This window comes from Sceloporus undulatus, chromosome 7 (assembly GCF_019175285.1).
Source record: "Sceloporus undulatus isolate JIND9_A2432 ecotype Alabama chromosome 7, SceUnd_v1.1, whole genome shotgun sequence".
In the NCBI taxonomy this organism is placed as follows: domain Eukaryota; kingdom Metazoa; phylum Chordata; class Lepidosauria; order Squamata; family Phrynosomatidae; genus Sceloporus; species Sceloporus undulatus.
Window position 1 is genome coordinate 22,827,632 of NC_056528.1, and position 26,323 is coordinate 22,853,954.

At 44.9% G+C, this 26,323-nt stretch overlaps 2 protein-coding genes and 1 non-coding gene across 12 annotated transcripts in view; 2 read left to right on the forward strand and 1 right to left on the reverse strand.

The window, feature by feature from the left end:
- The first annotated feature begins 846 nt into the window (after window positions 1–846).
- Window positions 847–14,782, forward strand: REXO4 (REX4 homolog, 3'-5' exonuclease). 4 transcript variants are annotated; one of them, XM_042477921.1, is made up of 11 exons: window positions 847–873; window positions 1,647–1,755; window positions 1,950–2,015; window positions 6,222–6,475; window positions 8,808–9,154; window positions 10,485–10,634; window positions 11,452–11,645; window positions 12,604–12,692; window positions 12,868–12,942; window positions 13,405–13,479; window positions 14,432–14,782. In XM_042477921.1, exons 4-11 carry the CDS (start codon window positions 6,251–6,253, stop codon window positions 14,525–14,527), a joined length of 1,251 nt encoding a protein of 416 aa, XP_042333855.1. In that variant the 5' UTR covers window positions 847–873; window positions 1,647–1,755; window positions 1,950–2,015; window positions 6,222–6,250; the 3' UTR covers window positions 14,528–14,782. The 4 variants fall into 4 exon arrangements, with proteins under 4 accessions (XP_042333855.1, XP_042333856.1, XP_042333858.1 ...); XM_042477922.1 differs by lacking the exons at window positions 847–873; window positions 1,647–1,755; window positions 1,950–2,015 and adding an exon at window positions 5,207–5,275; XM_042477924.1 differs by lacking the exons at window positions 847–873; window positions 1,647–1,755; window positions 1,950–2,015 and adding an exon at window positions 5,234–5,271.
- Window positions 939–1,009, forward strand: LOC121937422. The gene has a single exon (XR_006105130.1). It is a non-coding gene; the product is annotated as a small nucleolar RNA SNORD49 (small nucleolar RNA).
- A 98-nt stretch (window positions 14,783–14,880) lies between the features above and the next one.
- STKLD1 (serine/threonine kinase like domain containing 1) overlaps window positions 14,881–26,323 on the reverse strand; it is a 17,295-nt gene continuing 5,852 nt past the window's right edge. For 3 of the 7 annotated variants that reach the window (XM_042477915.1, XM_042477913.1, XM_042477920.1), the window contains 12 exons: window positions 25,355–25,473; window positions 24,430–24,581; window positions 23,083–23,213; window positions 22,351–22,434; window positions 21,866–21,985; window positions 20,777–20,917; window positions 19,893–20,021; window positions 18,328–18,456; window positions 17,898–18,026; window positions 17,424–17,564; window positions 16,633–16,712; window positions 14,881–16,088 (listed from right to left, as the gene is read on the reverse strand). In XM_042477915.1, coding sequence (XP_042333849.1) covers window positions 15,909–16,088; window positions 16,633–16,712; window positions 17,424–17,564; window positions 17,898–18,026; window positions 18,328–18,456; window positions 19,893–20,021; window positions 20,777–20,917; window positions 21,866–21,985; window positions 22,351–22,434; window positions 23,083–23,213; window positions 24,430–24,581; window positions 25,355–25,473 — 1,535 coding nt within the window. In that variant the 3' untranslated portion in view covers window positions 14,881–15,908. The remainder of the gene's footprint in view (window positions 16,089–16,632; window positions 16,713–17,423; window positions 17,565–17,897; window positions 18,027–18,327; window positions 18,457–19,892; window positions 20,022–20,776; window positions 20,918–21,865; window positions 21,986–22,350; window positions 22,435–23,082; window positions 23,214–24,429; window positions 24,582–25,354; window positions 25,474–26,323) is intronic. The other 4 variants (XM_042477916.1, XM_042477919.1, XM_042477918.1 and 1 more) reach the window with 4 other exon arrangements.

Consider the following 26,323-nt stretch of genomic DNA (forward strand, 5'->3'; position numbering starts at 1 on the left):
CTTTTCAACAAGCACCAGGATGTGCTCCAGAATATGTGTGTGTGTGTGTGTGTATATATATACACACACACACACACATATATAAACCTATATACACACACACATATAAATGTATATATATGTGTGTGTGTGTGTGTGTATATATATATATATAATGTGTGTATATGTGTGTATATGTGTGTATATATATACACACACATGCATATATACACACACATATAAATGTGTATATATATATGTGTGTGTGTGTGTATGGATATGTATATACACACATATCTATATCAAGAAACAGAAACAACTCATGAGGCTGAACCTGGTTTCTTACACTAAGTTCTTCATTTGCATGAAACTGGATCAGTGTTGCCATTTCTTGTCAAGTTGCCTTTGACTTATGGCATTCCACTGAATGTGGGGCCTCCCAGAAGAGCCCAGTTCATCAACCTCCATCTCAGCTCACTATATGTGTCCCTCTTGTCATTTTGGCTTTTGATTAATGACTTTATTATTTCAGTCTTCCATCATCCACTTTAAAGTTGTGTGAATCGTCTGTGACCTTTGTTTGTTGGTTTTCTTAACTTTGCTCTGGGCCCACAACAAACTCCAACTCCCAGAATTCCATAGCCTTTGAGCCAGAAAAGAGGAAGTTCTGCCTCCCTCCGCCCCGCCCTCTCAGCCCCAGAAGCCACGCCCACAACCACGCCCACTCCCTCAGCCTTCAAAGGGGGAGGAGGGCGGGCCTCTAGCGGGCGCTCCAGCCAATCAGAGGCCGCTTTCCGCCTCTTCCCCTCCTTCCCCTGTCAGATGGTACGTTCCAAGTCTTTAAAAGGGGGCGCGCAGGGTTCCTCGCTCTCTTTGGTTTCCGGTGCGCGAGAGGTAAGGATGAATGAGAGGAGTAGGAAGAGGCCTAAGGCGGGGGAAAGCGTTAGCCCTCGTCGCCGCGGGGTGATGATGCCGAGATAGGAAGTGCCGTCAGATGCGAGAACTGACGAGAGCCTCTCTCCGTCTGACCGCGCCGCCGGAGCCCGAGAAGCCGAGCGAGCGAGCGATCCCTGGGGAGGGAAGAAGGGTCGGGGTAGCGGGGGGGTCTCAGCTGTGAAGGGAGTGGCTCCGTCGAGGAGGACGACAGGGACCCGGAGCGCGTGGTCTGCCACAAAATGGCCGCCGCGATGGATATTTGCAGGTTTGGTTAATATGTCCTCTCTAGGTCCTCCAGTGCAACTCTATGGTCAACTTTAACTAAAAGTTGCATTGAAAGGGCTAGAGGTTATTCCTAGAGAGAACACTCCACTAGGCCTTTGTAGCTCCTCCAGTGCAGCCCAATATGGTCAGTATGTGTCGGACCACAGAGTTGCCCCGGAGGACCTAGGGATTCCTAGAGAGGGGTCAAAACATGGGGCTTTTGTTATTTATGGTTTTTCCATATTCAGAGGAACTTGTGCCCCTAGCCCTACCTTTTGTTTTTTACTGACCAACATAAAAGTCTGGACTCCATGGGTGCCTTCCCAGAATGCCCTGGAAGAGATTGGCATTGGCTTCTGCCTTGAGTGCAGAGGCTCCCATTAAAGGGATAGAGTTGCTTTGGCATCTCCTTAGCTTTCTTCTCTCCCACCGTTCCCTCATGCTACATTTTCTGCTCTGTATTGCAGTTTTGCCACTTTGCCATGTGGAGTGGGATCAGTCCCAAAGGCAGGAGGAAGAGGATGGCTGCCTCCACTGTCTATGCTGGCACTAGTGTGCCTTAGGACCAACCAGAAGGTAAGCCAGTAAGCTTCTGAAGCTGAACAATTGTGTGACGAAGGCTGACTGTGATGAAACAAAACCTTTACTAAGCTGGAATTACCGTCAGACTCTTGCTGTTGAGAAGGTTCTTTCTGAGTAGCCCCTGCAGCTACTCAGTAACTGCTCTTCTTCTGTCACCGCTCCTTGTAACGGTGTTCTTTCCTCTGCAGGTATCGGGATAATATCTCTGTGAGATAAACAGCTATGGTTCATATGACACTGGCAAGAAAGGGGAGGTAAGGCTCACCAAGGATGATGTGGGAGAGCTGGGTCCTGCCTGAAGTCCCATGTTTCTTGCATATTTGAAACCGGAAATGTATAGAAGGCATATTTCTGTGCCATTCTACTAGAGAAAACACTTTAAGTGCTTTAACAGTAAATATTCCACCTCAACATTAGGAGGAACTTCCTGACAGAGCTGTCCGACACTGGAACACACTCCCATAATGGAGAGTGTGGAGTCTCCTTCCTTAGAGGTCTTTAAACAGAGGCTGGATGGCCATCTGTAGAGGATGCTTTGCTTGAGAGTTCCTGCATGGCAGAATGGGGTTGGACTAAATGGCCCTTGTGGTCTCTTCCAACTCTATGATTCTATATTGCAAGACAGTAGATGTTTTTAACACAGAACAGGCATTAGAATAATGCAGTGAGTTAAGTAAAGATGTCAAAAATAAGAAGAAATAAAGAGGTTCTTCAAGCCAAGGGCTTTCCAAAGTCTTAGTAATTTGGTAGGCCTTGTATCTAACCTCACACAACACACTAGAGACCTCACCAAATCTGATTTTATAATTAACTTTCATGAAGATATACAGTTGGCCCTCTATTTTTTTGGGGGGGGGAAATCTGTTCTGGACCACCAACACCTCCCAAAAAAGGCTTACGTATAGGCTTGAATGGTGCCCTCCCTCCCATGCGCACATGCTGTTAAGAATAGCGGAGGTCGCCCCTTCACAGATATTTGAGGGCTCAGATCCCAGATCCGCAAGTTAGGAGGGTGACTATTCAATCAGGTTTTTTTACTAATTGTTTTTGGGAAATGTTGAAATGTGATTGAAATAAAAGAATAAACTTTAAAATGTGGTTTATTTGTGTGTGTGTGTTTAATTGAGGATTTTTATTAACTGCCTCTTAGGCTTGAGATGCCATGTTTCACCAGTCCATCCATAGCTCTTATTTTCCTGTACAGAGTGTGCATCTGACTTTGAATAAGTGTTTTCAAAGAAAGTCTATAGTGATAATGCCAACCTCTTTATGTGTATACAAACAGGTAATAGGCATAGGATTAAGGAGTATACAGGGATCACTAAGGAGTCCTACTGAACAGGAGAGGAAAAGGAATGGATTTTGGCATCTCCTAAGCTGAACAATAGTAACTATTGAATTTAGAAATTCAAGTGGAGAATGCAGTTAATTTGGGGTGCCCTGATTGAGGTCCTGGACATGGAAAGACTCCTGACTGAGGGAGGAGCAAGCCAGGTGGGATGGAGAAAGGCAAAGGCTGCAATAGTTCTTGTCAGAGCACGAAGCACTCTGGTCTTTGCAAATGCCATGGATGGGGGCCACTAGAGGAACTGGGACAAAAGTAACAGAGTCAGCATTTGGGAGCTATGAATCGTGGAAAGGCTGATGCAACATGCACTGGGTATGAAACTGCAAGTCATAGCTCCCACATGATCCCAAGGGGACAACCTATGTAAGGGAGGAACAAAATCTCCATGTTGGTTGTGGTTGGTGGGGCACTTTGATAGTCTGTAGCAATTGTGAACATTCAAGACGGAGCAGTCTGATATTCTGTACATAGTTGTATTACTCCGTGACCAAGATTAAAGCCATCATTGAGTGAATCTGGCTGTCCAGCACTTCATTCTCCAAGAGGCAACAATCTGCGTGGGAGGAATTTTCCTGTGTAGCTTGGAACAGAACTTCACACAGATCATCTGCTGGGTGTTTCTGCCTACATGCATCAACTGCATGTGTGTATGCTGTACTCCATGTGTCTACACACACCCAACAGTTCTCCTAGTAGAGGACAGTCAAATCATACACCTCCAAGTGTGAGGTATGTGGGATACACTGCAAAATGTAACTAAGGGATGTGCTCTATGTCCCCCAACTAGATTTCCTCTGTGTCCATTGTTTCATGGATGAGGGCTTCTCTACTTAAAGAGAAGCAGTGCACCATTAGGTGAGCAAGTGAAATGCTTGTAATAGGGACTCACAGAGTGAGGAAAGGAGCAGCAACACTTAAATGCAGGTGACTTGCTAATGGGAAGTGGGGCTGGAAGTTTCACACAGCATTGTAACATTGATGGGAAGTTGAGGGCTGGGGGTATGGAGCATGTTGATATTCACAGCAGGCAGTCTAGTGGTGAGCCTTAGTATCTGGGTGGTGCCTTTCCCTCACAAGAAGTGTTAGAAACAAAAATCCACATGTGTACCAGTCAGGCTTATTTGACCTAACACCAGAGATCCTTGCAGACGGCCTTCCCAATTGCCACACAATGGAATAAGTGAGATTCCAGAAACCTCACTTGCCAGTTTCTGGAAATAAAACAAACCCTGTACTCAACTGCTGCTTTTGGAGTTTTTAACAGCACCCCACTAAAATGGATGGGCAGCACTGTGTGTCCTGAATATTGAGCTGCAACTCCATTCAGCAGAACTGATGATGAACACAAGCTTCCCATCCCTGCCCTAAAATAAGGGGGAATTAAGGAAGTATTTGAATGTATAGCTGAATATAAATGAAAAATAAAGCAGTTTGATTTTGCCCATCTGTCTCAGAAGTTGGGCAAAGAAGAGAAATCTGGTCTTGGAAGCTCTGTTACCTCCAACTTGCTTGCTATCTGGTGTGAAATTTTTACCATTCTGCCAATTCATATCTAGTAAAGGGCTGCTCTGGGCCCCACAACAAACTCCAACTCCCAGAATTCCATTGCCTTGAGCCACACAGAGTTAAAGAGGCAACAAACCGGGTTATTTCTCCAGTTTGGATGCAACCTTAATCTGTATTAGAAGAATTTCCAAGTGGAGGGAAGCCATTGTTCCTCATTCTTTGAGCCATTTCTGACTCATGGCCACCCTCAGACCTTATCCAGGGTTTTCTTGGCCAGTTTCTTCAGAGGGGGGTTGCCATTGCCTTTGCCTTTGCCATCCTCTGAGGCTGAGAGAGTGTGACTTGGGTCACCTAAGGGCTTTACACAACTGAACCAGGATTTGAACCCTGGCCACTGCCCAGTGCTCCAACCACTATGCCCCTCTGTCTGGAGGGAAGCGGGGCTCCCTTTATGCTCTGGTCAGGCCTCCAATGGGGCCCTGAGTCGAGTTCAAGGCGCCTCGTTCGAACAAGGAAGAAGGCCGGGCCCTTTCTGAGGGGAACCTTGTTTCCAGGTTTGTGTTTTCCTCCGGGCCGATTAGAGGAAAGGACCAACTTCCGGTGCGACTTCCGGTGCCTCTGGAGCAAAGGCGGAAGCGCCGGTGGAGCAGAAGGAGGCTGGTAGGGAATGGACCGGTCATTCGCACTGAAGAAGTGACCCAGTTTGACACCACTTTGACTGCCCTGGCTCTATGCTGTTGTGTCTGCTCTGGTCAGGCCCCACCTGGAAGAAGACTGTGTCCAGTTCTGGGCTCCACAATTCAGGAAGGATGTGGAGAAACTGGAGCCATGTGTCCAAAGGAGGGAGACTGAAATGGGGAAGGGTCTGGAAACCATGAAGCCCTATGAGGAGAGACTTAAGGAGCTAGGGTTGTTCAGCCTGGAGAAGAGAAGGTTAAGAGGTGATGTGATAGCCCTGTTTAAATACTTGAAGGGATGTCATATTGAGGAGGGAGCGAGCTTGTTTTCTGCTGCTTCAGAGACTAGGACTCAATAGAGCAATGGATGCAAGCTCCAGGAAAAGAGATTCCAGTTCAACATTAGGAGGAACTTCCTGAGAGTCAGGGCTGTTCAAAAGTGTAGTGGAGTCTCCCTCCTTGGAGGTCTTTAAGCAGAGGCTGGATGGCCATCTGTCAATGGGGATGCTTTGGTTGAGAGTTCCTGCATGGCAGAAGGGGGTTGGACCGGATGGCCCTTTTTGGGTCTCTTCCAACTCTAGGATTCTGTGATTCTGGGAATTGTCATTTTGTGAGAGATTGAGCCTTCTCTGTCAGACATCTCTGGCACCACAACAGACTACACTCCCCAGGATTCCATAGCATTCGGCCATAGCTCTTAAAGTGGTGTCAAACTGGGAAGTGGCCCTTAGAGTCCTGCTTATGATTAAATGTGCAGTCAGATGCAGTGTTTAACTGTTCATTAGATTAGATAATGGCTTCCCTTTGGACAATGTGTGTGAGTGTGTGTGGGGGGGATAAATGGCTAGAAGAAACAAAACAGTAGTTTACAGGTAGCTGTTTTTCCAATGTACAGGGGATAAAAGTAATTTCTTCTGTTTGTGTTTTAGAATTGGTTGAATGATTGTGTCCTGCCAGGATGGGCAAAATTAGACCTAAAGAAACACAAACTCCATCAGACAACTCTGCGGCTAAACTGGAGAATCATGGAAAACAGCACAGGAAGAAGAGAAAGCTAAAAAAGAAATTAAAAAAGAAAATCAAAGAAGTGGAGAAGAAATTGCAAAAAGACTCCAAGCCAACAGCCGAGTTGCCTCCAAAAACCCCTCAGGAGGTTTCAGCTAACTGGAAGGCCTTGCAGGAGGTAGGAAGAAGGAGCAGCCCTTTCTCCTCCTCCTCCTCCTCTTCCTTCATGGGTCCCCTGCCAGGACATGGGAGGATGTCACCTTTAGTGCTGGCAGTCCCCTGGCAAATCCCTCACTTGTCTGGTTGGGTTGCTTGCCACAGGCGTGTGTGCCTGGACTCCCCTTTGAAAACATCTGCCTTGCTTTGCTGCCTCAAGCCAGAGGTCTCTCTAATCATATATACTCAGGAGCAGTAGCTGTGAGATCAATTGGAGCAATCCTTAGATTCTATAATCAGGCAGGGGGTCATCTAGTTGCACCTACTGTCAAAATATACCAGAGTAAAGTTATAACCCAGATTCTTTATGGTGCTGCCGTGTGGGGTTGGGATGATTCCCAAATGGTCAAACTGGAGGCCATCCAGAATATGTTTCTCAGGAAATTGCTCCTACTTCCACCTGGCACGCCTGCAGCCTTGGTCCGGGCTGAGGTTGGCCTCCCTTCCATTAGAGCTCGCATTCACTTTACTTTACTTAATTATTGGAGATCTGTTAAAGATTCTACGCTTAAGGTTTTTCCTAAGTTGTGTTTTCAATATTTATCAACCTGTAAAGTCTGGAGCTCAAGACACCACAGGCTGCTTGAATTATATCCTGCTCTAACTGAAAATTCTTCTAGTTTGAATTCAAGAGAGAAGCTCCGTGAATATATTTTTAACCATGATGTACATCTGGATAGAGTGGCTATTAATAATTCGAAATTTTCCAATTGGTTTAGATTATATAAATTGGACCATCAGATGGCTGTGTATCTAGGGAATCTTACATTTCTAAAGCTTAGACAGGCTTTTACAGCTCTTCGCTTCCAAACAATGCCCTCAGCCATGATTGACGGTAGATATTCACATACACCTAAGGATTCCCGTTTATGTATTTGTGGAGCCCCAGAAATCGAGGATTTGCCTCATTATTTGTTTTCTTGCTCACTATATACTGGTCCAAGAGCAAAATTTATGGGATCTATTCTGTCCAATTTACAGTCTAATACCATTTCTGAAAAGATTTTTTATCTCTTGTCTGATATTGATTCTAAGGTAACTTATAAGGTTTCATTGTTTGCCTCAGCAGCAAACAAAATTCGGGCAAGGGTAATAGCAGACATTGCTGTTGATTGTCAGGGGGATGACTTTATCTAAACTTTGAAGCTGTTTCTGTTTTTTTTAAAAATGGTTTTAATGATTCTTAGGTGGATGATCTTACCCAAACCTTGAAGTGGTTTTTTCTTTTAAAGTTGTTTTATTTAATTGATTGGAAGTATATTATGTATTAAAACTGGATGCGATTTGATGGAATATTTTATAATTCTGAATTGCTGTTATTGGTTTTATATTTTATATTTTATCATGCGAATGGCCTTTGGCTTATGCATTAATAAAGATTAACTGTATATACTCAGGAGAAGCACTTCAAATCTTCCAGAAAATGTATACTTCTACTCAGGTCAATTTAAAACATAAACACCTCTCCTCTCTGATATTGTGAGGGTTGTGAGAGCTGCAGGGATAAGAGGGACATGCGTCCTTGCACTCTCGCCCAGTGCAACTCTTCTGAGTGGGATGAAATCGATCCAGCCTTTTTGCAATCCTTACAAGCAGGGCAAGGTCTCCTCCTGTTTTTGCTCCTTGTTTTCTGGCAGTTGGAGGTACTGTATACTGTCTCCATAGATGGAGGTCCTATTTAGCTTGGTGTCTCATACTTATTAGGCCACGGATCAGCAAATACTTTTGCAGGAGGGGGTTGGAGTAAGGAGTAGTTGACTATGAGTTGAGATCTTATTTTCCCCAAAGGCCCTTGTATTAATTTCCTTTTGTTATGGCCAGCTGCCTCCCTTTAGTCACCTTTTTTTTTGGTTGGCAACTTGTGGGTCAGATAGTTCCTTGCTTTGTCCCAGAACTTCCAGTTGCTGACTCCAGTCAGTAGATCCACTCACCTCTTGTTTAAATCTTTTGCCTTCTCCTTGGCTCATGGCAAGTGAGTCGCTGAGATGTCCAGGGTTGGAATTCTCCCAAAGACAGGAGGAGGGGGAGGAATTCAGAAGAGTTTGGACTTCTTCTTCTTTTTATTTTTCTCTTTTCTTTTCCTTTTCCTTTCTTTTTCCTTTTATTTATTTATTCATTTTGGCAGTACAGCTCCGCAAATCCCTCAGCCACCCTTTAGCCGTGTGATCCAAAAAATGTAGTTTTTCCTAATGTTGTGTTACAGGGACTAGTTTTGTGCCCTGTATCATGGAGTTGGTTTGACTCTCCAGTCCCCTACCCTAAATTAACATGCTGTGATTCTTGTTACTTTCAAGCTTCTCAGACAGAATGCTGCCGTTTTGAATTCCACTGCACCCAACGAAAGCTCCAAGAAAAGAAATGGAACCAGAGCAGGAGGAATTGTCTCCCAAGTCAAGGGAACAGGGACAGTGCTGACCCCCAAGCCTACAGAGAAAGCCCAGAAGATCTGGGCTGACATACTCACTCAGCCTGGACAAACAAAATCTGAAAACAACATACACAGAAAGAACATGCCTCTGGCCCAGGGGAACAGAAAAGAGCGCAAGGGAGGCAAACGAAGGGCCAGTGATGAGAAAGAACACAGGGCTGTTAAGCAGAAATGGCGGGAAGAGGAAGAGCCAGGAGAGGCCCAGCCAGCAGAGTAAGTCCTTCAGGCTTTACCCTTAGCCATATTTAAAGGAGGATGGGTATCAGCATTCAGGTGCATCAAGGCCAGATGTAGAGAATTGAGGCCCTTGTAGTACAGGAACTTAGAACTTAGTAGGACCAGTATATTTCCCTTGTCAGTATGTCAATAGCTCATTTCAGGCAGGAGTTCTATAGCTCTAGAAGGCATGGCCTGCTGTGGCTAGTAGATCCTACTCTTGAGCAGACTTATGTGGGTGGTGAAATAGCTATTAAACCTGGGATGTTCAGCAGCCATGGCCTGTTACAGACTGCCAAAATAAAGCTGCTTCGGGTCTCTTTGGAGGTATGCTATTTAAATGATGCATGGGTCCTAAGAGTCCAGAGGTCACACCAAAGCCACACTCCATTCCTAAGCACTGGAGTGCAGCTTTTGGTGCACCTTCCAGATTGTTAGGATGCATGCATCATTTAAATAGCATACCTCCAAAGAGACCCGAAGCAGCTTTATTTTGGCAGTCTGTAACAGGCCCATATTTCCAAAGAATCTATGCTGTAAATAAATAAGAAATGATGTTCACAAATATTTTGGACACTTCTCTCTGCTGTGCTGCTATAAGGCAACCTCCTTTGTTGTTCTTTGTTGTTCTGGGTGATAGAAAAATGTGCTTTTTCTTGAGATGAAGTTAGGGTAATACTCCAGAAGTAGGTTCCTTACCACAAAGTACTTGGCTCATGGGCACTACTGTTCACCCGTGGAGCTGGTGAAAGAGACCACCATGGCTAAGTGGTGGAACCATGAGCCACATGCAGAAGATCTTTGGCCCTGTGCCCAGCCCTTGGAAGGCTCTCAGGGAAAAGGATGGGAGGAACCTCAGGCCTGTGAAGCAGGTATGTCCATGATCTGTCTCAGCATAAGGCTATTTGAAATGTGGGTTGATACAGAAGATTTAGCACAGTGATAGAAAGTGTGCAGTCCTCCAGGTGTGCTTGATCCACATTTCCCATCAACCCTCTAGATAGTGATGAGGGATGATGGGAGTTGCAGTCCAGTAACACCTGCATGGAGCAGCTGTAAGCTTCTTTAAAGTCTTCCAGATGCCATTCCAGGCAGAATTATGTCACGGTAAGCAAGCACACTTGTGTCTTCTTGCTTTTCCCAGGAACTTAGGAAGGTATTAAAGAGATCATCCCATTCCTCTCTCTGCTGAAGTATCTTCCTGTCGAGTGACTGGCCCAAGTGAACCCCACAGCTGGTCACAGGGCTGGAACCCTCTCAGCCATGGCCCTTTATAGTGACTCTCTGGCCTGCTTTTTGCTCAGGTGTCTGTGGTTTTGTCTTCCAGCATCTGGTTTGATGATGTTGATCCAGATGATATTGAAGCTGCCTTGGGACCAGAAGCAGCCAAGGTGGCCCGGAAAAATCTCGGCATCCGGGAGAAGAGACCCGAGCAGCTGTTAGGCCAGGTGCTGGAGAAAGAGAGAGCTTTTGAAGGGTGAGTGTTTGTGTGTGAGACTGACATTTATAAGTCAGGGTTGTTGGTCATAAAACTATGACAGTGTTTAAAAGAGAAGAAGTAAATATTAAAAGAAAAAGGCTGTCCTGAATACATACAGTTTGGTCTCTACTGCAGTTACACAACAGAACCAAATTAATCCAAAAAATATCTAAGTCTGTGTGCTTTAACTTACTGCCCAACCAGCTTGAAATACTGGCTTTGTGAAAGTGGCTTCTACTAGTTTCCAATTAAATCTCCATTTATTAATGTACTAGTCAAGCAAAATACTTTCAGCTGCTTAAGGGTATGCAACAAATTTGGAAAGCTATGTCTTCCATCTGAGACTCAAGAGTGATCAAGGACCAAGATGGAGAGAGGCTCATACCCTACCCCATCCCACCCCATGTATGAGCCTCTTCCCATAGTAAGCCCCTCAACACTCTTTCCTTGTGTCTTAGGTTAGTGACAGAAAGAATCAGCAAGGTTCTGCTAGAGTATTACAAGCAGCTTATGCTGTGGGAAAATTGGAATCTGTTACCTTGGACATCTTGCAAGATAGATGCCATTTGGTGTCCGGCTGCCAGCTGGGAAGGTTCAGAGGTGGCAAAACCTGCATAATATTGCTTGCCAAGGTCACTTTGGAGGGTGACTTCATGAAAGTATGACCATTACTACAATTTTGGTCTGTGGGTTCAATAGTAGCATCATCACCCTAGAACAGCCACACCGAGAAGGCAGAGATGGGGTGGGGGGCAGTGAACTTTCCTCCAGTTGGTGAGTTAAGATCACAAGTGCCTTTTTTCCTCCGGGACAGTCTGACGAAGGCGGTGGCCATGGACTGTGAAATGGTGGGTGTGGGACCTGAAGGTGAAGAGAGCATTGTGGCCCGTGTGTCCATTGTGAACCTCTTTGGCAAGTGTATTTACGACAAGTACATCAAGCCGACAGAAAAGGTGACGGATTACAGAACAGCTGTCAGTGGGATTCGGCCAGAGCACTTGAAGGCAGGTGGGTTGTCCATTGAGTGTGCCAATTTGGTTGTAATGCTGTAATAGCATGGTGTGGTCTTGATGGCGTTGGTTCTTGGGTAGTTCTTCTAACATAGTACTTGCCGCCCCCCCCCCTCTTGATTTTTGGCAAAGGCCTTCTGCCTCACTGTGATGGGACTTGGAGGTACTGTTTTACAGTGACTGTGTTCCCTGGCCATTCTATCTCAACCCAGGGAGGCTGTCATGGTCCCAAACCAGTGTCTGTCATTAGTAATGGAATGAAGGAAGGAAGGTAAACAAATACAAGCTTAATCCAGGCAAGGCAGAGGTGCTCTTGGTCAGTCAGAAGGCATGGTGTGCTACTGCATGGCAGAATGGGATTGGATTGGATGGCATTTGGGATCTCTTCTGTGAATTCCTGCACCTTCTGCAGGCACCTTGGGTGGACAGTCCATGTAAAAGTGTCTGTTCCATGGTGTTTGGCTGTTCTTGGCTTCTTGTTTAGTTAATGGTTTAATGTGCCATGCATTCTTTCCTTTACTTGAAGCATGCCGGAGATCTACAGGGGCCTTAAAGGTAGCATAGAAACAGAAAAGGAATAAACACAGTAGCACCAGGTTTAGAAAAGTCCCCTGAAATAAGACATGGATCCTTTCCAGTCAGTCTCCCCCAGGGACATATTTTGTGTGCCGCATAGAAAAAGACAGAGGGAGATTGTACTTGCTGCAGTTGGTGATGCTTCAGTTGTGGTGGGCAGTTAACCCCCCTGTTGTCCAGGGTCCAATGGATATAAGCTCAAGTGACAATGATGGGGAGGCTGGACTGACTTGTGCCAAGACTTTTTACACCTGGAGTGGATTCTGTAGTGAAGGTGGGTAAATGGTGGAGACTGTTGTGAACTGTGAACACCATCAGTTTTAGCACCAGGGCTTTTAATTGCCATATTTCTCTGTGTTCCGCTTTTTTTATTTATTTAGGTGAAGATTTTAAAGTTGTTCAAAAGGAGGTGGCCAGTATCCTGAGAGGACGTATCTTAGTTGGGCATGCTCTTCACAATGACTTGAAGGTACAGAGCCAAATGTTGAGTGTTTTATGGTTGGACTCTCCATACCCACCTCTCCTGCTCTTGCCAAGGGCCTATAATCCTTGAGGTCTCTCAGTTTGGGATGTCCCTGTGTTAGGCTGCACAAAGACTGCAAGTACCTTGAACACTTCTTTGATAGAAACCTGTCATCTTTCAGATTCTGTTTCTTGACCATCCAAAAAAGAAAACCCGGGACACCCAGAGATACAAACCTTTCAAGCAGCAAGTTAAGGTAAGGGTTGAAAGCTATCTTGCTCCTTTTGAAACAACAAGCTGTTTGTGGAGGAGGAGGCTGCTAGCAGTGAGGACCAGCTGCCCATGTGGCACCATTTCCTTCTGCCCAGTCTTACTCCACCTGACAGTTACACTTCCATGAAACTGCTGATGGCACATTAACACCTGGGCTCACCATTTCTTGGTGGGACTCCAACTGCTTCTTCTTCTGTCTCACAGACTTCCACAAAAGAATAGAAATGTTTTATCTGGCAGACTGTTGGGAGCCCTGTGCTTCTCCCCTTTGGGAGGCAGAACTGCAGCAGAGGGGCTTGCTTAGATCAGAGAAGGGGAGGGGATGCTAAGTGCTTGGGTGCCCTGGGCTTATCCCTCTGGGTCATTTGTGCATGTGAGGCAGTGACAAAGAAGTGAAGCCCAGCCCTCATCTTTGAACAGTAATGGCTTCTTCTTCTCCATGCAGAGTGGGAGACCGTCCCTGAAACTGCTGTGTGAGAAACTGCTGAATGTGAGAGTGCAGACATCAGAGCACAGTTCGGTAGGTAGCCTTCCAGACAGTGGTTCTGGTAGTTGGCTCAATATTCATGGGGGGCTTATGAGGGGAAAAGATTTTGCTTTTGTTTCTTTTCTCAACCACCCTGCCCATATCATCAGAAAATCCTTCATATCTGCTAATCAGTGACATTGCTCATTCCATGTTTATTTGATATCACTCGTTCCCAGCGCATGACCTTGATGTTGCCATTTATTACAGTGTGAGGTTCTTGCAGCCTTCCAGATGTTGTAGAACTGTATCTCCCAGCATTCTTCACCATTGGCTGTATGATGACCCAAGGAGCCTGCTGGAAATTGCAGTTCTACGTCATCTGGAGGGCAGCATGCTTCCTAGCTATTGTGCATGGAGGCTGTATGCTCAGATGCTAGATATCTTTTTAAATCTAATCTTTTTTTACCCTAAACTGGGTTCACTCCGTTTCTAGACTAGGTCTGCTGAAATTGAGAAGAAAGCTGTTACTGTTGTTTATAGTTTGTGGTAACACAGGAATTCTCTGGCGTTTCTGACAGGCATTCCAGCACCTTTGGATGCTACTCCTGGTCAGCAGACAGGACCCAATGGCATTGGCCATCTCCAGGGGGAGGGTCTGCCTTGCTATATTGGGTGTAGAGACCTTAGCCAACCCCTGTGCTGTTCTGTTCTGACTGGTCACTGCTCCTCAGAGAAATAGGGTCAGGGGTCTTTCCCAGCCCCACTGAAGTTGTTTAGCTGGAGCTAAACCTCTGAGCTGTCTCTCTTCCCATTCTATTTTTGTCTGATATTTTATACAGAACAGCCAGGAAGTGTGTCTTTCCTGTATTTTCCTGCTTTTTTGGTTGGCCTGATTAAACCAATATGGATTTTGGAAACATTCCTGCAATATTTCTTCAGTGGCTTCATCTATTTTCTGTACATAGCATTTGAAACTGACTCCTCTCATATTTCACTGTCTCAGATTGAGGATGCCCAGGCAGCAATGAGACTGTACACCATGGTGAAAAAGGACTGGGAAGCATCACTCAAAGAAAATTCAAAGACCAAGAAAGAATGAGCCAGCTTCTTCAGCTTTGTGCTCCTTACTGGACTCCCCCATTCCCCTGTGCTGACTGGAGAAAAAGCATGGAGAACTTTATAGTTGTTCTCTTTATTCCAAATTACGTGTCATACAGAAATTCATCTGAAGTATCAACCTTTTGTGTCGCCCTGTGGGCAGAACATTGGGAGACTCTCATGTGGACTGACAATCATATGTATGGACATACAGTTTTTCAAATATAGTTTTCTTATCTGCAGTATTATTAACTGATCTGGATAATGTTGGATTTTGTTCCTTGGTGATGTGTTCACAGATAGCATATGCACAAACGTGAACAAATTAATGACATAGTTTTTCAGCCACTTCTGCTCAGCCCCAGATTCTCTGGAAAACTGCTTTGCAAAGGGAGAAAGTCACCATTTTTCTTTCTACTGAAAGGCTTGTGCTTGTATATACTTGGGAGTATCCTGGTTTTGGGGAGCAATGCATTAATAGTTCAGCAGCTTACCACAACGTCTGACCAGGTAAACCAGACCACTAGGTTTTCCTGCTAAATGTTGTTGAGTCGTCTTCTTCCCAGCAGATGGAGGCTGGTTATTGTTGTGGAAGAGTGAATCTTCTGAAATCTCCCAGCTGCAACAGGCACCCATGTGCCCCTTCTCATCAGGGTTGTGGAAGCCACAGGAGACAGTTAGAAACAGGAAAGGAGTCTAGAGGGTCAAAAATTTAAGAAAGCCTCTGCTATTTGTTGAAATTCATTTATGTGGACACTTTGACCATTTGGAACTGAGTCAGGAAAGTACCAGTGCCTCCTGTTGCTGCCAAAGTCCTGGTCATTGGCTGGCTGCAGTTCCTTTTGGTCACTCTTTACCTTTCCTCACCAGGATCGAGAGAACTGCAGGATGTGTCCTGTATACAGGAGGGGGCTGGGGATTGAGAGTTTTCTTCAAGTGGCCACACTCCAGGGTACCTGACAAACAGTTTTTGAAATGGGACTTTCAAATGCTGATTTGTCAACCATTTTAGAGGCAAGACAAGAAATATATTTGTATGCATTGGAAAAGCTCCTCCTGAGCCCAAATACAGGAGCACATGCTGCCTGGAGGCCCCGGGTTTTCATGGATATGGCTGTAGTTTTCAGAAGTGAGGCAGGGGCTAGCCAGGCTTGGTGCGGCAGCTCTGCGCATCACAGCTTTCTGAGCCCAAACTGCAAAGTGGCAGATACTGCCTGATGGAAGGGCAGGAAAGTCACGGTTACTTTCATGTTTATTAATTGCGTAACAACACTAACATATATAAGCCCTAAATTCCACAAATAATACACCTCTGCAACAGAAAGTGAGGTCACTGAAGCCTGTGGCCGTATCTTCCAGAAGCAGATGCAGAAAAATCATCTTTAATAAACTGGACTGCAGATCAAATAAGGAGCCCTGTGAGAATAAGTAGGGGGGTGGAAAAATATATAGTTTAAATAGAATAATTTTGAGATGTTTGTAAATAACAAGTTATATATTTGAAATTGCTCACCATTTTTGTGCAGTTTGGCAAGTGCCTTGTCAGCCAGGGCAATTATTTCCTAGGAATGGGGGGAGAGATGAGTATCAGGTGCCCATTGTTCTAGCTCATCTGTTAAAGGTGGAACATTATCCCATCACCCTCAGTGACCTGTTATAAGACCCTCCTCATCTGAAGGACCAGACAGCAAACACCTAGTGCCAGGTAGTGTGGGCTGCACACTTGGGGCCTGGGAGAATTTGGGTCTTCCAGTGGCATGCCCTTGTTCTTGCTTGCTTCCTCTGGCCCTGAGCTCCCCAGTTGCCCAGGGGGAAAGGAAAAGGCTGTAGGAAAAACAGCCCCATCTTCCTCTTGCCAGCTCTGAGAAGACATTAGCATAGAGGAGAGTGGCAGCGCCAGGAGCCCCTGAGGATCAATGCAAGGTCCCTGCTGGCGTTTGGGCTTTGACTGTGCTACTTTGCCAGGCACAGAACCAAAGGTGCCTCTTACATTTGTTGCTTTGAAAGCTCAATGATGTGAACTTGGGCTATAATGTGTTAATTGTTCTGCTCCTTCTGGATGATCATAGACAGGGAAGGCCTTTTCTTACTGATGTTCTTGCTTACCAAACTGGAAGTAAATCTATTTTTCATTTCAGTCAGCATCTCTGAAATATTCTGGGAGACCATCTCCAGCACTATTTCATCTGCAGTTCAAAAAGGGGAAAGGGATTAGCTTCAGTCTAATGATCTACACTAGTTCATTTTTTTCCTGTACTTTTTTTTTCTGCTTGAGCTTTTTGAATTGATGCTATGTTGCATGCAATTTTTAAAAAATGTCACTGTTTCTATTGCCAGTTACCATGAAACTACAGATGCTGACAAAACAGAACAACCTTTGGGTTGGAGAAACTGCCCTCTAACAATAGGCATATTTGGAGCCCTTCCCACACTGGTTTTGCCAGGCTCCAGAGCCTGTTCTCTAGTCACGCCAGAGAAGGAACAGCCAACCTAGTATGGCCCATCCTCCGTTGCCAGGGCCTATGAGCAGTCTTGCAGAACCACAAACCTCATGAAGCAGCTATGAGCTGAGTTTTATTCCATGTCACCTGTGACTATGTCACCATGCGCAGCTCTTCCATTACTGGTGTGTGTGTGTGGGGGGGGTAATGGGAGTTGTCATGCTTTGCCATCCCCTGAGTTAATAATCTCCCCCACAGGCCTTCAAGCTTCTTGCTTGTTTTAGATTTCTAGCAAACGCTGTCTCCAAGGTATGTAAGGAACTCGATTCCCCAACCAAGGCTGTTCAGCAAGACCCCATTTAACTAAAGGGTGGGAACCAAAGCCCCCCACCCTTTTCCACTGGCTGGCAGAACAGATAGGTTGGGCAGACAGTGTGCAAAACCAGGAGCCATTACCATATTTGAACATCTCATCAATCAGGATGCAGATGTCTTCCACAACTTCAGGATCTTCGCGGTGGAGCTGATAGCAGTCCTTGAGGAGGCTGATCCCGTTTCCCTTTTCATCGGTGATGATGAACCGGAAGCCAGAGAGCTCTGCCAAGAGAAATGGGAGCAGTGTGTTCCCTCCTCCCCTACAGTTTGTTCACATTGGGGGGTGGTATGGCAGAGGCTCAGACTCATCGCTCTGCATCCTGGAGTGCTCAGGTGCCATGATGGCTCCCCCACCTGCAGGGTATGTACCACATAAGATCATGTTTTCCTGGTGTTTTCCTTCACCCTGCTTGTGTAGGTTCTGTGAGCCTGGTGTTCCCCTTGTCTGACCCCATGACACACATGGCTACCCATCAGACTATAAGAGGAATGTTTGCCCAGGGGTGCTGTAGCCCAGCTATGTTTCCCCTCTCCCTGGTGATGTGAGGCTGTTACCAGAAGTCCTGAAGAGGCTTGCCAAGGCCAGGCAGGCATTTTTTGCAAGGATGGGTCTTTCCAGATGGCACCGGAGAGCCTCCAACAGAAGCAAGGCATATGGTTCATAATTAGCTTCCTCTATGCAACCTGGACAGGGGAAAGCAAACAACCAGAGAGACAAATGCCAGCATACCTTTGGGGAAGATGCATGTAATGTTGGCAAGGGATTCTGGTGAAGCCTATTTTGGGCCAACTTGCATTTCATGTCCACACAAAATGTGTGTGTGGCCCACATCCCCACACAACTGCACATAGCAAGGGAATATAGGTGGTTTACAGCCACAGATCCCAGTGAGAATCTTCCAACCTCATGCAGAAGACAACAGTCCAAATCCCACCTGGACCAGCCCTGTTGTTGCTTTGGATGAAGGACTCTCTGAAGGCTCACCATGAAGGGACAGGGCCCAGAAAGCACAGCACGCTGACTCTGCCACTTCAGCATGCTCCAGGTGTGCGTCAAGGACAAGGGTCACAACTTTGATGGCATCTTTCAAGGGGATTTCAGTCACATCGGTCACTGAATCAACAAGATAAGGCAACTTGTTTATTTTCCAGGAAATACAGTAAGAAGTGTTGTATTTATTAAGTTATCTTGTGCCTTCCCACAAAGATCCTGGTGAATTAAAATTATTATTCTTACACCCCACCTTTCAGTTTTGGCGTGAAATATCCATTGTGACCTGTGCATAATCCTGTTTCTCCTCCACATTCTCATCTGCGACACTCAAGAGAACAGGAGTGGGTGTCCATTGGTAATCCGTGTGGGAGACAGATCACTACAGAGAAAGCACTCCCTTCAGGACAGTCAGTTTAACTAACCTAGTGTAAAGCTGTTTGAGGTTTCATGTGTAATAACAAAACTTTGAAATGAGTTTGAGAATGAGGAAGGTAAAGGTTTTCCCTTTGACAAGATTGTCAAGTTGGATCCGAATGTACAGGACGGTGCTCATCTCCGTTACTAAGCCAAAGAGTTAGCCTTTTCAAAGACAGCTCTATGAACATGTGACTAGCATGACTGCACAGAATGCTGTTACCTTCCCACCAAAGTCATACCTATTCATCTACTTGCATTTTTATATGCTTTTGAACTGCTAGGGTGGCAGAATCTGTGACCAGTGATGGGCGCTCACTTCGTCACACAGCACTTGGGTCTTGAACTGCCGATCTGCCAACCTTGCAATCGTCAAAGTAACCATCTTAACTGCTGAGCCACCGCAGCCCTTTGAGGTAAAATCCAGTTTAAAAGAGGAGCCACATGACATAAAAAGCTCTAACAATTACATTGTAGAAGGCTGAAATAGATGGAATAAGTTAATTGCTGCTATTGAAGCTGGGATTGTGTTTACACATTCGCTCTCTCTCTCTCAATACCTTGTATGGATGTGAAAGTTGGATAGTGAAGGAAGCAGACAGAAAGAAAATCAACTCATTTGAAATGTGGTGCTATAGAAGAGTACTCAGGATACCCTGGACAGCCAAGAAAACAAACAAATGGGTTCTTGAATAGATCAGACCAGGGCTCTCCTTAGAAGCTAAGATGATCAAGTTGGGACTATCATACTTTGGCCACATAATGAGAAGGCACGGATCATTAGAAAAAACAATAATGCTAGGAAAGGTAGAGTGTAGAAGAAAAAGAGGAAGACCACAGACCAGATGGATAGACTCAGTCAGAGGGGTTATTATCAGCAAGGATCTGGGCAAGGCAGTGGAAGATAGGGATTCTTGGAGATGTCTCATCCACAGGGTCACCATGAGTCAAAACCGACTTGAGGGCAGCTAACAACAAGAACAAACCAACTACAGCTAATTCTTGTAATGTAATACTGCCTGGTGTTGGCCCTCTTCACTCTTTGTATCAGTCAGTGGGGTCAGTGACAAACAAGTTATGGCCATAAGCTTTTTCTGCAAGAACTTGAGGGAAATAGCCCAATTTAACACCCCAATACTTACAGTTTGCAAGCAGACTCCAAATGACCCCACAGCATGCAAGGCAGATCTCCTTGTTGTGGGCAAATTTACTCAGGATGGCTAGCATGTCTGAGAAGATCCCGGCCTTTCTCAGGGCTTCTGCAGCTGCCTCTGGTGAGCAAAGTGAAATAGACACAATAATCAACAAAACCCAAAACTGCATTGGCGTTTCTCATCTTTAGCCAGTTTAGGACACCATAAGAGTTATACAAAGCAAAGTGTCTCCTAAAGCTTCCCACTTCCATTACTCCAGGTAGTCTTTTTGTGGTTGTTGTCTGTATTACTAATAGTTGGAAAGTCACAGCAACAGATGTTTCAAGGGGGACCTTATTTTGAACAGAGTAATCCCCATGGAAGAAAAGATGGAGGTGGGTGACGGTTCCATGGCTTCCTGCCATGCAAAGGAAGATAACAGCACAGCCTCCACGGAGGAACTGCCTCAGCTGCTTATTCTTGCTAGCCAGTCCCTGGGTTCACATAGGGGTAGTCAAATGTGTGGGCTCTGAACCGGATCTTCCTTTTTCTCCCATCTGGGTGGTTGGGAGGCTGAAGGAAACCTGACTGAGCCCAGTTCTTGGCTCTTAAGGCAGGTTTCTCAGGCAGGAAGGTCTAGGCTGGTCTTTATCCCAAAAGAAGGGAAGCCACTGCCTTCTAACAATTCAATGTCCTTTTGGTTTAAAGCCAAGGAATTTCCCAAGTGGGAGACAAAGAGGGCAAATTGGGTTTGTTGGCAGGCAGGCCTTATTTCCTTGGCCTCAATGTGACCTCATTGCTACCTTCTGCACTTGAGCATTTCTGCCAGAGCACATATGGCAGCAACATGAGGGGTGGTGACGCTGCCTCCCCCTACACCCAGCTGCATTTACCGTTGCTTGACATCATCATGAATAAGGTGCAGATCATCTGGAGCAGCCCTTCGTTGTCCATGTGGGTCCTCATGGAGTTTAACACGCAACTGAGAATGTTCTCACAGGCCAGCATTTCCACATTCATGTTCTGTCCCACAGCTGCCCAAAGCAGAGCACATTACAAGAGGCGTCAGGGACCTTGGATGTGTGCCCCAGCAGCTCATCTCAGGACAAGGGTAACAACAGGCCACAAAGCAAGATCCACAAAGGGTTGCAGTGGAAATCTGTGCCACAGACAGGAGGGGACAGGGCATGTAATGTGCTTCCTGGAGGTTAGGTGGTAATGCTTAAAGAGTTTCCTATACTACAGCTCAATGTGTTTTAAGGTTGTCCTGGAAAGACAGTTATTATCAGAGAGAAAACAAATGTTAGTTTGTTTCAGTGTATCTGCATCTGAAGAGGTGGGCTGTTAATATCCCTGAAAGCTTGTGATGTGTTGGGATAATCTGGTTAGGCTTACAGGTGCCCCCCTACCTCTTTTTATACATGGAAACAGACAGACAAAACCACCACAGCTCCCAGCATCACTGATGGACCTTTGAAGAATTTGTCCATCTTCTACTGCCCCAGATTGAATATCTATTGTATTTATACCCTTTCAAAGAGTTAAAAAATTCTCCCCTGCTGCCTCCACTATATCTCATCTTCATAACAACTTTGTGAAGGAGGTTAGGCTGAGAAATTAGACTGGTCACATAAAGAGTATTTCCAGTTCTAAGGAGACACCTAAAAGGCCATGCTGGCTCCCAGTGTGGTGAGATGGTGAGTGGTGAGTATCTTTTTTTTTATTCCACACATTAAAACTTTTAAAATCAATTGGCTCCGGTTGCAAAAGAGGACCAGCATGCTATGCAGTGCGACACAACAGGTGTGGAGATGGGAGAGCCACAGTTATGTCTCCTCTGACTGGGCAAGGCAGGTCACTGGGTGGCCTCTAGCAATAGGATATGAGCTTAACAAACATAAGGACTGCAAATCACTTGGCCAAGCAGGCTACAGAAATGGCCCCACAACCACACAGGACCTGACCGTTGCTGTTTGCCCTACCTCTGCCAATGATCTCAAGCAGGAAATAGAATCCAGCTAACTGGACCTCAGGAGAATCCATGTGATTTTTGATGGCATATGTCACAGGATCCATAAGTTCAAGGAAGACTTTTACATTGACTGTGGGAAAGAAACTACAGCTGTTTTATTTGCGTTCGTGGTGTCTGTTTTTGTTCTCTGCTGTTGTTTTCTTTTTAAAGTATAGCTTCCCCACTCCATATGGCATAGGGTTTTATCCCTTGTGCAAATGAGGCGACAGACCTCACTGGGGACTGTTACCTTATCAAGGCTTGTGTCAGGGATTTGGCACCCAGGCTGAAGAGGGCATGTGGCTGGTCTCAGCCCCCAGCCACAGTGGGCAAGAAACCAGGCCGCTGGGAAGATGCCACCTTACCACCAGTCCCTCCCAAGGCCAGGGAACGGAAGATACATTGGATAGCAAACTCTAAACAATAACGCTAAAAGGGAAGCACAACAAAACATACCCTTTGCTTCTTTCAAGAGGCTAATGAGACGCTCAATGCTCTTTTCTTGAGCTTCCTCTATGTCTTGATAAGACACCATAAATTCTACAGAAGACAGACAAATTGGCTTCTCTGTAAGATCCTCCTTATGTAAAAAATGCGTACAAGAAACTATCACAGCTATTAACCAAGATCTTAGATGGGTTGTATAATGTCTTTTAATCAAGACATTGGAGCTAGTTTCACAACATGTAATACATATTAACACAGGTTTACTGACTCCACCAAGAAAGGTACAGTTGCCCAGAGTCTTCCAGACCCAAATGGGGCAGCTGACAATGGCGTGCCTTGAAGGTTTCTCATTTCAAAGGTTGCCATGACAGTAATTAGCAACAAGAATATATACTAAGTACTCACGTACAATTATCCTATTAATTGTGACACCTATGTAAAATGGGCCAGTATTGTGCACTCAGAGCACAGGAAGAGAGAAAAGAATTGGTTTATCAAAAGGTGCAGACTTTTCTTCCCACATTCATTTCTTCCCACACTCATTTAATCCTGAGCAGGTCTGAATGTGTTAGAATCGCACAGTGTGCACAGAAACACCTGTACATTGCGCCGACTAGTTACTGCTTGTGATATCACAGGTTTCCTTCTCCAGGAAGGTGCCTGCTCCCCTAATAGATTAGACTCAATTCTTTCTCCAAAACATCAGCAACCTATCAATGAAAATTACTTTTTTATAATTACCTAAAACAGTCTGGATTCCACCATCAAGGATAATGTCCAGTAATCCTGGAGGCACACACTTCTTCACCTTTATCAAGGGAGACTCAGCTAGAACCAGGCATTCCCTAATAATCGGATTATCAAACAGCTCCCTAAAGCAAGAGAAGAGAGGGGAAAACCTATATGATGTTGCTGAAGCAATGACATTTTCATGAAGCAACTGATCTCTTGAGGGCCCAGATAGAAAATGGCTAAGAAATATAATTAAGGGGCATCAACTAGTCAAACCTGGGCTTTTGCTTCCCTTTGGCAATGAGGGCATAATCCTGCTCCATTGGTCACACCCTGCTATAACAGAAAAGGGTTTTGTGTTGCTCAGAATGGCTCCTTATATTAAATAAAGCTGGGAGGATCCATCCAAGACTGATCAACTGGGCAGCCTCTGTCTATCAGGTAGCAAATGCCTCCAGGCAATTTAAAACTGGCTCAGAGCAACTTACAATTCAGCTAGACTTACTGAGGTAAACAGGACTGTAGCCCTAGCCTTTAGCAAAGACTGATGCCACACCTGGATATGTGATGTCTGAAAGTAATTCAGTCATCACAGTGGTCTCTCCAACCTTTCTTTTAAAGGCTGTTTTTAATAACCTGGAAGTGGCTCATATGGTAAAGAACAACAAGCTTTCTTTCTTTAGTATCATCTACATATTGTAATAGAGCCATTGTGGAGTTGTGGCTTTAGGGTTGTCATTCCAGTCCTTCATATCCAGGCATCTAAGTTGCATATTATGCAAATTATAATAAATATTCATATTGTCAATTTGCATTCTGATAATTCAACGCATTAATCATTGCACTTTTTTCTGCATTATGTTTCAACCTCAGTATGAATCTTATGTTTTTTGGTTGCCTAACTAAAGGTACCAGTGTTTTATGGATTATAGATGTTATCCCTTTAATCTAGGATTTTCCAGGTTTTTGAGCACAAATTATTATTATTATTATTCTCCCAAGACTAGGATTCAGTGCAGCTTACAACATTTAAAAAAAAATGGCAACCCTAAATGACTTGAGTGTAGGACTTGGATTCTAGAAATTGGGGTTCAGTTCCCCGCTCAGCCATGGTAACCCACTGGGTGATCTTGGACGAGTCACATACTCTTAGCCCCAGAAAACCCTATGATAGGGTTTGTCTTAGGGTCGCCATAAACTGGAAACAACTTGAAGGCACATAACAGCAACACATATTGTGTCTGCTGTTTTATTATTCTTGTGAGGGAGATTGCCTTGGGAGGCATGTCCTTAGAATAGGGCACATTAATTTCTTCAACAATAACAACAAGGGGAGGAAACAAATGCGGGACCCACTCTGCTGTAGGCCTCATTATGGGGTCGATCTTCAGCATGCCCAGCAAGATGGAAGCCAAAGGTGTCTCCTGGTGCTTCATTGCTTTCAAAGCCCCCTCCAGGCAACTGCTGTTCTTCTGAATGTCATGCAGTAACTGCATGATATCTTGCCCCTAAAATAAATTAACATACTCAACAAACATGTAAAACTTGCATGCTCCCCTTAGAACTCCGTTGTGTTCCCATATAGTCCCATCTTGTTCCCCTTTTTAATGCCACTTTTGGGAAACATCTGAGGCATGATAGTGTTTCTACAGCTCTAAGATATTTCTAGCATGACACCTCGATATGGATTTTCGTCTTTCTCACATGTCATGAGTACTACACAGCACTAACTCACAGAGATATATGCCTACCCATTCAGCTGCGGAAGAGTCAAAGCTGCACACACACAAGCAGCACATCATTTGAACAGGGAGCGCAGCTCTGCCTATGAGCAGAAGTTTCGTGCCTCTTCACACCTTGCCCTAGAGGTCTTGTTCTCAGAATTTGGGTTGGCAGTTGCCTGGACCCTGTGCTACAGAAATGAGAATCTACAGAGTTCCACTCAGCCCACGAAACTGCTGGCAGTTCCTGGCAAAACTGCCATCCCTTGCACTGCTTATTAGCTGAATGCAGTGTCGGTTTTAACCCAGAAGGACCAGAAGATCCAGCTAGTGTTAAACAGTATTAAGTCTTGTCTTTTTTCAAGGGGAGATATTTAAGCTCAGGCTTAAAGCTCTCCCACTGACTAGTCTGATCACATCTATCATAAACTATCCTTTGTCTGGTTTTACTAGGGAGATCAGATTAAATTTTTCTCTCTTCAGTGTGGGTATTTTTAATCCACTTTCACAAGAGCAGACTTTGAAAACCCTCACGCTACTGTCAGAAGACCAAGAATGACCTTCAGGCGAGAACAGCTCATCATTTCCAGCAGAATGGAGCCAAGAGACCAGATGTCAGCTTTGTCACTGAAGGAAAACTCCAGGGCTTCGGGAGCCATCCAGGCCCCATAGTTGGGATCTGAAGGAAGATAAACCAGGAGGAGAAGTTCTCGTGTGTTACTAAGAATGCAAGATGAAAGTATATAATCTGACATGGGAAAACAGCTACTCTGTTAAAGGGGAAAATAAGCAAGAAGGTATTCAGCCAGGGATCAGGTTGTTGTACCACAATGCCTTTCATTCCTTCCTAATATCTATACAGGCTGAGGATGATAGATTTCAATGTCTCTTAACCCCTCCCAGGCCATTAAAATAATTGACTGTAAACCAGAGGTAAAGGTATTGCTTGTGAACAGTTTGTGAAGGTTGCAGTATTTTATCTTCTGTAGGTTAGAATTTGGGTAATTTTTTGCACAGGATTTTCATTGTATATATAACAATATAACATCTCCCTGACTGCTCTATATTCCACCTCCACAGTGTTAGTATTGCTAATGACAAGTATCCACAATCATTTGTGTCTCAGAAAAGCTGTAGCATTAACCAGCAAATCTGATTTCAAATGTATTAGGCTGCTTGGGGTTATATATTTGTCTTTTATAGTTGCTCTGTTTTGAAGGCTAAATTCATATTTAGTGGATACAGAGCAAACTCCTTTCAGGTCCTGTGCACAGAATGCTATCCCTTTCTTTGCTGCTTGGCAGAGCTACCCTGCATTGAATGCAAAGAAGTTCTCTTGCAAGCAGCTGTTGGCTAGAGTTAATTGCACTGAATTAATTTAAACAACTGTTGCTATGTAAGACATATTTTAATGTCCTGAATGCCAGTGTGGGTAGAAATACATCACTAACTACACTCTTACTGATTTTATCTCTCTCTGTGTGATACAAATCACTGTATTGCAAGCTATTTACACATTCAACCATAGA